This window comes from Physeter macrocephalus, chromosome 13 (assembly GCF_002837175.3).
Source record: "Physeter macrocephalus isolate SW-GA chromosome 13, ASM283717v5, whole genome shotgun sequence".
NCBI lineage: Eukaryota > Metazoa > Chordata > Mammalia > Artiodactyla > Physeteridae > Physeter > Physeter macrocephalus.
In genome coordinates, this window is record NC_041226.1 from 3,500,804 (window position 1) to 3,514,580 (window position 13,777).

Below are 13,777 nucleotides of genomic sequence, written 5' to 3' on the forward strand. Positions count from 1 at the left end.
CTCCCCATCCCAGCGGCCCCTGCGTGGCCGCCGGCCCCGCCCACTCCCAGCGGCCTCTGGGTGGCGGTCGTGCTCCCGGAGGTGCGTGCGGGCGCCCGCGGTGTACTTGCGCTGCGACATCTCCACACCCTCGGGGCGGTCTTCGCGTCCGCTGGGCTCCGCGTTCGCGGAAGGTCGCGGCTGGGCGGGAGCGATGCTGCCCGGCCCGCTTGGGCCTTGAGGCGGGAGCGGCGAGCCGAGCCATTACTTGCCGACCGCGCCGAGCCCGCAGCCATGTCCGCGGGGTTCTCCTTCGGAAGCAGCACGCTGGGCTCCTCCACCGTGGCCGCCAGCGGGAGCGGCACGGGCGGCGGTTTCTCCTTCGGAACCGCGGCGTCTAGGTAACCGCGAGCGGCCTCCTTCCCGGCGGGGCTGGGGGCGGGCGGCCTGGGGGTCGCGGGCGGCCGGGGCGGGGGGCGCCGGCTTCCACGCGGAGGCCCGGCCGCGGTTTCTCCGCTTTTCTGGGCCCATACCGGCGCCCGGTGAAGTGTCGGAGGGATGAGTGGAGCTAAGGTTGTCGGATCTAAGCCCTTTTTAGAAAAGGAGACTGCATAGGAAATTGTAAGGGGGACAATGACAAGTTTCTTCCCGACAAGACGCCATTGCAGGATATACGTTTTGGGACATTAATGATTTCGTGGTTATTTTAAACGTGCTTTTTCAAGTCTTTTGTGCCTTATGGGGCCCTATCTGTCCTTTTGTGTTTTTTTTTTGTTTCAAATACTTGTTGCAGCACTTTTTGGTGGTAGTTTTGAACAGTATGCAAATTAGTACATCACAGGTGAGGATATTGTGCTGACTCTCATTGTCTTTTACTTAAATTGTGAAATGTAGGCGCCATAGTCATCGTCTTTGTGCAGCCTGCTACCTCACCTCTTCAAGTGATAACAGTTTGGGCAGCAGACGTCCAGAAAGAGGCAATTAAAATAAAGATCATTTTAATGATACGAGGTTTGTTCTTTAGAGGTCAAACTTTTGGAGATAAAAATGGAGATCATTAAATCAAATAGTGTGCCTAGAATGATTTACAAGATAGCTCTCGAAGCTGGTAGATCAACAAGGCAAAAAACCCTCCAGTTTTGTCTGTATGGGAGGGGGTAGGGTGGGCAAAGACTACACAGTGAAGTCAGAAATCTGGAATTTTCCTTAATAGCTCCTATGCTGTCAGTCTGTGCAGTTAATCAGTAAGGCCTGATCATTTGCTTCATTTCCAGGGCCACCACCCTGTTGCAGGCTCTTGTCATTCGTGGAACAAATGTTTGTTGAACGCATTCCTAAGTAGTAGGCTCCCCTTTAGGTGGTAAGATAAATAAATCCTGCTCTCCTGAAGCTTACATGGAAGATCGTAATCCTTAATGATTCCTGCCAGCTTCTCAACCAGTAACCTCCTGTTAGATGAAAACTGCTCCCATCACCTCCTACTTTGATTAGTTCCCTGGAATCCCAGTTGCTGTCTCAACTGCTTTTACATCAACTTCTTTTTTTTTTTACAATGTTGTAGCCAGATTAAAAAAAAAAAAAATTCCCATTTCCTCCCTTCAGTGATTTTCCACTATCCTTGGAATGAAGTAAAAATAAACCTTACCATGGTCTGCAAGGCCCAGTCTGGAACCTCTTCAGACATCCTGAGCCCATCTTCTTATTTCTGTTTGCTCCAATTCAGTGATCCAGACCCAACTCTAAAAAAAAAATAATAACATCTACAGGCATACAAATAAGTAACTGAAAGAGTTTCAGCGAAAGATACTACCCTTACTCTTTGATATTTTCTATGCACTTTGATATTTTCTTTTTTTGGGGGGGGGGCCTGATATTTTCTATTCTGTTCCATTTCCTTTTTTTAAAATGCTGGTTGTGAGCTATTAAATTGGTTTTTTGCTCGTCTCATGGGTCCTGATCTTAGTTTGAAAAACACAACTTGGGCTTTTTCTCAGTTCCTCAGGTGAAGGCCAAACCCCTTCCCACTTTAGGGCAGTTCCCTCTGCCTGGAATTGCCCTGCGACCTCTTGTGCTGAGCTGATGCCTGCTTGTGGGACTCAGTGCTTACATTGGAAGGAAGCGTTTTCTGACCTATCAGTGTAGAGAGGTTTCCATCCCTTACCCTGTACCATAGCACTTATCACAGTTGGATCAGTTCCTTACATTTTTTGTTGACTTGTTTATGCTCCATGATGGTGGAGATCTTTTCATGCTGGTTTTCCAGGAGACACAGTGGAGCTCGATACGTATTTGTTGAATGCATGAATGATTGATAAATCTCTTACTCTGGTTGGAAACTTCCTGAGGGCAGGGCCTGAGTCTCATCTCCCACTCCGAGTCCCTGTGACAGTGCCTGGCAGGGCTTTTATAAACACTTGTTGAATGATTGAGTAAATGAATTATTAGCAATAAACTAGAAAAATTTATACATGCTGTAGAAAGGCTTGGGAAATTAATAAAAGGAGAGACGGTCTAACACCTTCCCATTGGAGTACTGGTTTGGAGGCCTAACGTTCTTTTGGTAAATGCACCTAGGTAAGGTTAGCTCCCAAGTCCACGGTAAGGCACAATTCCATTCCTCATCTGGCAAGGTCTGCTGGCTTTTCTGCATCATGTCCTTGTTGAGGAATTGGCAGATAATATTGGTTGAGGCAATAATTGGTTAGGTCTGAGGTAGCTTTTTATTTTTCTTTAAGTGAATATTTCTGCCACAGAAATTTCTCCTTTGCTTCTCTGGTAAAGTAAGATTTTACTTAGATATATTTGATTTGGTAATGTTTTCAACTTTATGAACTTGTGAAACACTTCATTGTATCTTTACTTATCTAAAATTGTCAAGGAATTTTAAATACTTTAATTGTCTTAAAATACATACTTTCATTGTATATCTTTTGTGTATTTATGGAATAGCAGTAAAAACATGGGATTGCTGATTTGTTTGGGAGGAAGGGTAGCATAATAAACATTTCCTTAATTTGATTCTTCATAATTTGCCAGCAAAATGTTTCTTAAAAATACGTTTTGGTTCAGTTGATTGTTTAAAGATCTGTGCTTCAATTGCAGCCCTGCTCTGCCAGCCCCCTGTGCTTATACACAGAGGGGCACGTACACACGTGCTAGTAGGGAAAGACACAATTAGGGTGCACCCTCTCCTTTTTCCTGCTCAGTGTTGATGACTGATTTCAAGTTCTCCTTCCTTAAAAAGCTCCTCCCTCTCCGTTCCCCTCACAGTGATTAACTGGCATAGAACCTTGTACATAACATGTTTAGTTGAATTTATAAGTGCTCCTTATGATAACAGTAGCAACAGCATTTATTGAGTGAAGTTAATTTGCCCTTCATAGTCTCTAAATTTTTACAAAAAATCTTAAGTGGGTACTGTTATTCCCATTTTGCTGATGAGGAAATAGAGGCCCAGAAACGTTACGTCACACAAGTACCAGCACGTTGGAGAGCTGGTACCGTAGCCTGGCCAGAGCATTACTGCCTGCCCCTTCCATTGAAATGCCGCAGGCTTTGAAGCTTTTTTTAAAAACTGACATGCGGTTCCTCCATGGTGTTTATGTCTATGTGGAAGGCCAGGGAGAGAAGTAATAAAGATACATATATAGCATGAACGGGATTTCCCATTATGTTTTACATGTTGTAATCTCTCTTAACTCTCCTACATAATTTTTGAAGTGTCAAATTGTCAAGATTTTTTGGCTTGTTTTCATAATTTGTTCTACCATTTATAGATAGCAAATTTGAGCCTCTGCAGCTTGCTAAGAACAGTTGAAAAGCTGTAAACTTTGTTCACATCTCTTATTATCAGTTGCTTAAGCTTTCAGAACCTCTGAAGAGGGTTTCTGCTGATCTTACACGGTGTTTGCAGAGGGTAGCTTTGCTTTGCAGCTTCCGCGTGCCAGGGTATATCTATTCTTGTCCCTCCTGCCCACCCCCAGGACTGGTGATACAGCAACAGAGAGGTGGTGGGGACAGCTTCGAGTAACTTTCCTATTTCTGGGCATGTCTTTATGTTAGCAGTCGGGGAAGAACAAATGAGCTTAGCAGTGTGAATTGTACATACATAGTTCAGAAGGAAAATGGTCCATATTTGTAGGATTTCCTATGGCGGTTTTAAAATACACTAGCTTTCAAACAAAAACAGGTGAAAGCAGAATATATGTGATCTTGTTTATGATTCCTTGGCATCTGAAATCCTAATTGCTATAGATTCTGCTTTTCTTGAAGTCTGGTGTTGTATTTTTTTAAGAATAATTTTGGGGGCTTCCCTGGTGGCGCAGTGGTTGCGCGTCCGCCTGCCGATGCAGGGGAACCGGGTTCGCGCCCCTGTCTGGGAAGATCCCACATGCCGCGGAGCGGCTGGGCCCGTGAGCCGTGGCCGCTGCGCCTGCGCGTCCGGAGCCTGTGCTCCGCAACGGGAGAGACCACAGCAGAGGCAGGCCCGCATACCACAAAAAAAAAAAAAAAAAAAAAAAAAAAGAATTATTTTGTATGTGAATTTATTTTTATAGAGAACAGAAAAATATTTGAACGTGGTTGGTTGAAGGTGAGTTGTGATTACTTTTGTATCCTGTGGAGATGTGTGAGATGCTTAAATGGAGAAGTAATTAACCTCGAAGAGCTAAGCTGCGTTCCCCTTAAGTAAGTATTGGCTCCAGTAGACTTTATTTTGTGTTTTCTCTGAACAAGCGGTCCTTCTGTGGGGCTCAGTTTTGGGAGTCTCGGGAGCACGGCGACTCCAGTGACAACATCTGCTCCTTCTGGTGGTTTTGGAACCGGGCTCTTTGGATCTAAACCTGCCACTGGGTTCACTCTAGGAGGAACGAACACAGGTAAGGAGGGTTGTCAGATTCTCAGGGAGTGGGTTTGGGGTATTCATTCTTTGCAGCTTCTGTCCTATGTCTTCTCCCTTTACAAGGATTGTCACTGGTGGTAGACCTAAAAAATGGTAAATACTGAGATGAAAAGGCAGACAGGGATGTGGGATCAAGGGTCAGAGATAGGGCCAGCCATTAGCCGTGACTTACTTCAGTGTAAGGAAGGACAGACAACACACACATACATTTAAGAATTAAAGGAAATAGGGCTTCCCTGGTGGCGTGGTGGTTGAGAGTCCGCCTGCCGATGCAGGGGACACGGGTTCGTGCCCCGGTCCGGGAAGCTCCCACATGCCGCGGAGCGGCTGGGCCCGTGAGCCATGGCCGCTGAGCCTGCGCGTCCGGAGCCTGTGCTCCGCAACGGGAGAGGCCACAACAGTGAGAGGCCTGCGTACTGCAAAAAAAAAGAATTAAAGGAAATAAATCTATTTAAAAGTAATGAATTAAAGTAATTCAAGTTTATGTTAGATTATATAATGCAGTGTTTTATCTTGGTGAAGATTGAGTCAGGTTTACAATTTGGACATTAATTAATTTAGCATATATGGGACAGACAGCTTCCTATTTTGCTATAACATTATAATTTACATTCCTAAGAGATGTTTCAGATTTTTTTATTATTAAAACGATTGTTGCACTGGGAAAAGAATAGGAGGTAAAGGTTTCTGGTGGACGTTTCAATAATAAAAATTTTTTTAAAAAAATACAGATATTTTGTTATTATAAGCCAAAAATATGCTTCACTGGAGCCACCATTTTAAAAGTTTACTTCCTTATTTACCTTTATGCTCTGCCCTTCAGAGTCTCTTGGTCTGTGTTACCACCTTTTGCATTGAGCTGCCAGCCAGCCTCGACTGCAGCACTTTCCACAGCTATACAGAGACCGTGGAAAAACTGCAGGCGTAAACGTGAGCCCAGCCAACGTGCCTCTTGAGACAGTGCTGGTGTTTTGTTTGGACTAGCTTTTTTTCCTCCTTGCCGGATTTTGTTATAGGCAATAGTTGTTTGCATTTTACAACTCTTGATCCCTAATTGATCAAATTATACACAGCCTGTGATACGAGAACCAGTGCTATAGAAGGAACACTGTATTAGGCAGTGGTTGTGGTGGAAGGTACTGTGATACCCGTTAGTCTTACCAGCAGTATTATCACTCCCTGAGGGTGATTCCAAGTCTTGCCCTGTTACAGGCCAAAAGAATGCCATCTGCCACTGATGGTTAAAGTTTACTTCTCTTTTTGCCCCCAGGAATAGCAACAGCTGTAACTACAGGATTAACTCCGAGTAAGAATTTCTGTGGGAAGATCCCAGATCTGTGGTTTTTCTACTCTTTCCTAATCTCTCACAGAGCTGGGCTATAGAAGAAACATATAAGGAACTGAATGTACATCATAGATACTGACTTTTGAAAGAACCTTTCAGTATTTGACCTTTTTTAAAAATCGATGATTATGTAATTCTTTTTTAGTTCAGAAAAAAAAATTTTAATACAGAATTGTCTTTTTCTGTCAAAATTTATTTCACATTTATATTTTTCAGTCATTTAAGCCCTTTTAGTGAAAAAAGAACCAAACTTTAGGCCAGAAGTCTTGGGATTAAGTGCTGGTTGTACCTCTAAATAACTGTGAGGCCTTACATGGTCATATCTGGCAGCTTTTAGTTGTCTGTCAAATGAGGATGTTGGAATAAAAAGTTTTTGAACTCCCTTCCAGCTCAAAAATATCGTGGTTCTCTATCGTGATATGCTGCAGGGAATGTGGGTAACCAGGGTGACAGCGCCTTGACCGGGATGCCAGGAAATAATGTGAAAGGATGAGAGGACAGTGAGGAACCTCACTTAAAATTACTTAATTTAATTAAATGTAAACTTAAAATTGAAATAAATTAAAGATTGGTGAACTTTTTTCACTTAGATGCCGCTTACCTGTTATCAACAGAAAGCACATCTGTCTACCACCAAAATTTCGGACAGGACTGGTTACAAGGGCAAGAAGTTGGATCCTCTCTTGAGAGTTTAGAGCCTACGCGTGTTTTCAAAGCACGATACTCTGGCAGGGACTTCCACTTGTGGCAAGGATGATCCAGAAGCATAGGTTCTGACTTCTTTTCTCCGAGTGCCTTCAGGAGAAGCCAAAACGCAGGTCACTCATAATTTCTCCGTTTAGTAACTTTGCGTAACTACTACTTCCTGGCTGTGGCTGTGAGTCTACACAATGCCTTGATCGTTGAGTATCAGCGGAATGTGGTGGAGGACCCTGATGAGGTCAGGGGCCGCTGGGTGCCTGAGCAAGACCTTGAGCCTGTTGTGAGGCAGAGGGAGCAGGCAGGCCAGGTGATGGGTTCTTGTATCATCTGGTATGTGCTCTAAGAGACGCAGGAAGGGCACGAGGAAGGCCGAGGAGGAGGAGAGGAGTTGTTGATTGGCGGGGCAGGAAGCACTGTTCCAGGCAGGAGTGGAGAGTGCAGAGGCCCAGTCATTAAAGGATCCAGGGAAATAGGAAAGGTAGTTTGCTCTTGGAGTTTAGGATTCTGAGGGTAGGCATGGTAGGAAGAGGAGATTGGCGGAGCAGCTTAGGACCACATAGGAAAGGTTTTTGGGTACCAAGCCTTTAGAATCTATTTTAAAGAGTAATGCATAGACTTAGTGGGAACCTTAAGTTGGAATCACTAACATAGTATTCTGTTCTTTTTTAAAGTAACTGAGATAATTCCAAGAGTAGATTAGAGGTTGGAGGAGACTGATCGTGGAGGTTATTGTAATAGTTCTTGAGAGAGAGGTGGCCTGAACTAAGGTTTTAGTTTGTAATCCAGGGATATCTCTGAAGTAGAATTGACAGGACTTGTACTGCTAGAATACAGGGGAGCGAGGGGATGTCAAGGATGATTGTGATTTCTGGCTTGAGCAGCCAAATTGACCGTGAGTGATTTAGGGAATTTTTTTATAGGGAGGTGTGTAGGGGTCAGAGGGACATCCAGGTAGAGCTAGTCTTTGGAGACTCAGGTAGGTGTAGATTTACACCCATGAACCTATAGTGAGATTGTGAAAGTGGGTGAGATGTTTCAGGAAGTGAGGGAGCAAGAATGGAGCCATAGGGAGTATCATTTAAGAAGTGAACAGCGATACACAACTAGTATGTGTAAAGCAGATAGACAGCGAGGACCTACTGTACAGCACAGGGAGCTAGATTCAACATCTGTAATAACCTATAAGGGGAAAGAACCTGAAAAGGAATATGTGTGTGTGTGTGTGTGTGTGTGTGTGTGTGTGTGTGTGTGTGTGTGTATAAGACTAAATCACTGTGTGTGTGTATAAAACTAAATCACTTTGCTGTAGAGCTGAATCACTGTAAATCAACTACACTTCAATTTAAAAAAAGAGGCGAGGGCTTCTCTGGTGGTGCAGTGGTTAAGAATCCACCTGCCAACGCAGGGGACACGGGTTTGAGCCCTGGTCCGGGAAGATCCCACGTGCCACGGAGCAACTAAGCCCGTGCGCCACAACTACTGAGCCCACGTGCCACGACTACTGCAGCCCGCGCACCTAGAGCCCGTGCTGCACTACAAGAGAAGCCACCGCAATGAGAAGACCACGCGCCAGAACAAAGAGTAGCCCCCACTCGCTGCAGCTAGAGAAAGCCCGCGCGCAACAGCGAAGACCCAACGCAGCCAAAAATAAGTAAATAAATTAAAAAAATAAAAAGAGGTGAACCGAGGAGGGAGACGGACAGAAGGGACTGGAGGGCACTGACAGACACAGAAGCAGAGGAGGAGGATTTCAAGCAGCAGAGAAGATGTTTTAAATAGTCTTGGAGAAGAAAGACTTTTCTGTTGAGTGTAAGGGAAAGGAGGGGGAAGTGCCATTTTAGGTATATCTAGAGGTAGGGCTGAAATTGAATTTCAGTATTACCACATAGATTGGATTTTCATCTTTAGTATGCACCCTGATTTGGTGAATGGTTTTTCTCTCTCGTGTATATAAGTACGTATACCTTTGTTCCATCTACGAGAAGTAGACTTCTAGGCTCCTGATTGGTACCTGTATAATACACACGCAGCTACGGTAAGCTGGGATGTTTTTTTACAGGCCCGCCGGCCACCACGTCTGCGTCCACGGCAGGCTTCAGCTTAGGCTTCAGTAAACCTGCGGCGTCCGCCACACCGTTTGCACTGCCCGTCACGTCTGCCTCGGCTGGCGGTCTCACGCTCTCGTCCGCTCTGACGTCGACTCCTGCAGGTGAGGCGTGTCGGGGAAGGGTGGCGTTTTCTGGGTGAGTTCTCATTTCACTCGGTCAGTGAATGTAGGTATCCACCTTTGGTAAAGATAACTTCAGTTTGGGAGAGTTTTTATTTCAGTCATTCACCAGTGTTGACCTACTGAATTACTGGTTTGTCAAGACCAGCCTTGAGCATTAAAGCAGCAGAGGCCCTCTTGGAAGTTGGTCTCTTGACAGAGCAAAGCAGGGGAGCGGGTGAGAGGGCACATGTGAAACTGTTGATGTCTGCGTTGTTTTCAAGGCGCACTTTGGTGACAGGGAAGGGTAAAGAGTTTGCATAAAGCTTGCTTGGAGTTGGTAGCCTGGGTTGAAAACTCTGTTACTGTGTGGAGTCACTTACCTGATACCATGCTGGTATTAACCAGAGCCCTTATTCCTGTCACTGGTTTTTGCTTTAAAGGTATTATTTCTTTCTGTTCTTAAGTATGTATAATGTTAGCTTTAGTGAGTAGGTTTTTCTCAAGAGCCAAGTGTATCGTGGCATCAGTTTTTAAGAAAGTGTCTTGTGTTTTCTGTGATGCTTGCGCTCTTTGGGGGCTTACGGGCTCACTGTTTATAGCGTCCACAGGATTCACTCTGAGCAGCCTGAGTGGGACGGCAGCTGCAGCCACCACTGCACCAGCAGGCCTCTCTTTAGGGGGAGCCTTGACGGGTTTGGGAGGGCCGCTTTTCCAAAGCGCAAGCACGGCAGCATCAGGTAACTGTGATATTTACTCTCCAGAAGAGTAAATATTCATGTTTAAATTTACTCTATCTTTGTTTTGGTCTTTTGCGCAGATCACGTGGTCTCTTGAACCTTTATGTTTTCCTTTTAGTGTAAAAACTGAATTATAAAATAAAGTTGTTCATACATGATTGCCATATTTTAGAAATGCATTTTCTCAGCATTGACTGACTAGGTAAGGAGGCAAGAAAGAGCCTGTTTCCGGAGTCAGTAAACTATTCTAGAGAAATCCGTCTTTTTAATAAACGGCAGCTGGATAGTCTTGAATCGTTTAGCCTCTGAATTCGTCGTGACACAACTTGACCTCATAAGCCGGGTTCTGGGAATGGCTTTCTGTTACAGATGTTAGGAAAGGGTGTTAGAGTGCTTTGAAGTCAGGACATTAAAAACAAGTATTAAATGATTTTATTATAGTCAGTTTTGTAGGTGTCTTCTAATAACCAAATCATTAGATGACTGTAACGTACATTTCTTTGCAGGATAAATATTTAAACATCTTTCCCAAAGATTCCCATGGGAGCAAAACAGAAAACTAATAGAAACAAGAGTTAGAGGGTAGTTTTTGTGTCTTGTTATTGAGTTTTTAGGTCTGTTCTGATTTTTCTTAGGCTCTTTGACACAATATTCCATGCTTACTTTATGGTTATATTAACCTAAAGGTGCCACTGATTTTTTAAAAATTCATAACATTTATTCAGCTGTGTTTTTTCGTACATTGTCAGGATTTAAATCCAGTTTTCATTTATCCCATGCTCTTATCCAGTATATCCTGCTGTTTCCTGTTTTAAAAGTAAATAGCATCTTGTCTAAAAAGAACACAGTTGTGTCAGCTTGAGAATGCATGGACTTATGTGATTTACCAGTGCAGGATCTTTGAAATTTTGCTACCTGATTCACTGGTACACATTGATGACTTAAGATTACTAGAGTCTAGCTCCAGTTCCTTTTGTCTGTGAAGTAGGATTTAAATAAGTGAAGTCTACTTTTTTTTTTTTTAAGTTTAATGGAAAAAAACTTGATAATGTGAAATTTTGATTTTGGAACTTCAAGTCTTTATCAGTTCTTTAAATTTCATTAGTAGTAGAACTGTTTGCTTTATATTATACTAAAATCTTATGGATTTATGCTAGGTTATTTTATTTATTTTCCCCCAGCTTTGTTGAGGTATAATTGACAAATAAAATTGTGAGATATTTAAAGTGTACAACATGAAGATTTGACTGCATATGTTGTTTCCCCCCCATCAAGTTAATTAACACATCCAGTACTGGATTATTTTAAAAGTATAGAATTCCAAAGCATGATTGGAAGACAAGATGTATTCACCTGAAAATATGCAAACTAAAACTGCTTTGATAGAGAGGGTTTAAAAACAACAAATAAATTCGAGTATCCACAAATATCCATGAACAGATGTATTCTGGCCGTTTTAATGAATAAAGTCCCATCATTCAAACTACATATACCATTGAATCCAAGCAAGATTATCAGTCTTTGTCCAAAGCATGCTGTAGACTTGTATCTTACTGTTTGTCTAAATCAAGAATGAAAGTAATCTGGGATCCAACTTAAATGTATTTGAGTGCTTTGGTCAGTGGGGAAGTCATTATAAAGACTGAGGAACTTCATGAGTGGCATCTGGCTTGTTTGTAGGACTTGGACAAAATGCTTTAGGTCTGTCTCTGGGAACTGCAGCAGCTACTTCAGCTGCTGGAAATGAAGGCCTTGGAGGTATAGATTTTAGCAGCTCATCGGATAAAAAGAGTAAGTAATGTTACTCTTAATTTCACGTTCTAACAGTCCTGTTGAGGGAACTTAAATTCCTATGTCTGGAAGATTGTTAGTTAAGTATTCAATAGTAAAGGTATTATTTTTAAGTTTGCATTATATTTCACAAATTTTGTGTGTGTTGTGCATTTAAGATTTTATTTTTGTAGACAACTCAGATTTGTATGTGCATATGTCTTATGTAACTGTCTTAATGCGTGTTTTAATATGCATTTTAAAAATCGGGACCATTACATGTTTTGTAACCTGTTCTTTCTCGTGTAATATATCACAAGTTTTAGTCAGTGTCCATAATTCTTTACAAATATTTTAATGCTGCTTAATGTCAGTTTTATGAATGGATATGTCATCATGCAGTCAGCCATCATCCTGCGGTTAGTGTTTGTTTCCACATCTTCGCTCTGGGAAGCGTCACTGTATTGGGTATCCTTGTAGAGAGAGGCAACATAATATGGTAGTTAAGTGTCGGCTCTGGAGCTGGTTTGCTGGCTGCAGATGCTGGCTTAGCTGTTCACAGGCTCTGTGACCTTATTCAGGCTATCTCGGTGCTTTGTAAAATAGGGGAAATAACAGTCCCTGCTTCATGGGGTTGGTTCGAGGATTGCTGTTTGTAAAACCTTAGGAGAGCCAGGCACACAGAAGATGCTGTGTGCTTTTATTATAAATTTTATTCATATTTGGGTTATTTCCTTAGGGCAAATACCTAGAAATTGAATCATTGGCTTATAGGGAGGGACATTTTGGAGTCTCTTGGCATCTGTTGTGAAATTGCTTTCCAGAAAGGTTTTACCAATTTATTTACTCACCAACCAGTATGAAAATGCCCTTCTTGCTGTGCTCTTGGCATGCCTAATATTCTTTAAAAATTTTTTTCCAACCCAAATTCATTTTGCAGTTTTTTTGTGGTTGTGTGTGTGTGATCTGCTTGTTTTTTGTTTTGCAACACCTATTCTGTTTCTGATGAAAGCATGTTCAGCTGGAGCACGTACATACACGCTGCACTGACCGCTTGGAAGAGCTTAGAAAGGCATGATGCATGAAGTTGTAAAATATTCAGTGTCCTATATCTGTATAGGGATTTTAAAAATTGGACATGGGTCTTATTGTAGGAGATACTTGTTTTAAAGGGTGAATTACTATCTAAAAGTTGGTAAAATCCTTTTAATCTTAGAAAATTTGGATTTATTTATCTTTGAATGAAAAATTTTAAACATAAGGTCCTGTCTCTTGTTTTTACTTAATTTTCTTTGTAGTAACTCCATAATTCAAAAAATAGCCTTAGATGTTTTAGCAACTTATTTTTTTTTTTTTACTCAGGTGGAGCAGCCTATTAAGAGGGCCTTAAAAAGTCAGATAAAGCTCTCAGGAGTTAAACTCCTAGGCAAGAAGATTTTTCAGGGAAGATGGTTGAAAAAGGAAGATTCTTGCCCTTGAAAGAAATAGATGCAAATCAGCTGCATAACTGTATTTATGTTACATAAACATGTCTGTAACATGCTGTGTTTAGAGTTTGTGTCAAGTCGTGACATCACATGCTGTTTAAGAGGCATTCTAAGAAATCCTTAAGAGTTTTTATTTATACCTTAGTTTGTGTTAACTTAAAATTTGTGTTTGGAATACATTGATTAATAACCTATTTTTACACGAAGCTTCTTGAATTTTCTAGGTGATAAAACAGGAACAAGACCAGAGTAAGTTTACAATTTGACTTTTAAAATATTTTAATTAAAGAGTTTTACTTATTAAACTATAGGCCAATGTGTGGTTGGAAGTAAATGGAACCTTATAGGTATTTAGAAGAAAAATTCTTTTAAGTTTTTGTCAAAAATAAAATAATAAGTATAGGCTCTGGAGAGGTTATGGAAGGTCAGATCTTTAAGAAAATTTATAACCAGTTCTTTCTAGGAAATAGTTGGCTTTTCCCCAAATAATGTAAATAAACACAAATATATGTATGTGTCTTCTAACTTAGTAAATGTTGAACAACTCATGGAACTTTACTCTTGGAGCACTTTTTATTTATATATACAAATTAAAAATCTATATATACCGTTTATTTTATATATAAATTCCTGTCCCAGCACCATTCA

The 13,777-nt window shown here is 41.8% G+C and overlaps 1 protein-coding gene across 5 annotated transcripts in view; it reads left to right on the plus strand.

The window, feature by feature from the left end:
* Nucleotides 1-56: 56 nt before the first annotated feature.
* The window catches only part of NUP58 (nucleoporin 58), a 45,366-nt gene continuing 31,645 nt past the window's right edge, over nt 57-13,777 (plus strand). For 2 of the 5 annotated variants that reach the window (XM_024126056.3, XM_024126057.3), the window contains exons 1-6: nt 58-380; nt 4,714-4,856; nt 8,986-9,135; nt 9,735-9,872; nt 11,553-11,663; nt 13,354-13,378. In XM_024126056.3, the coding sequence (XP_023981824.1) occupies nt 274-380; nt 4,714-4,856; nt 8,986-9,135; nt 9,735-9,872; nt 11,553-11,663; nt 13,354-13,378 (674 nt within the window). In that variant the 5' untranslated portion in view covers nt 58-273. Of the gene's footprint in view, nt 381-4,713; nt 4,857-8,985; nt 9,136-9,734; nt 9,873-11,552; nt 11,664-13,353; nt 13,379-13,777 lie in introns of all 5 variants that reach the window. The other 3 variants (XM_055089675.1, XM_028497925.2, XM_024126058.3) reach the window with 3 other exon arrangements.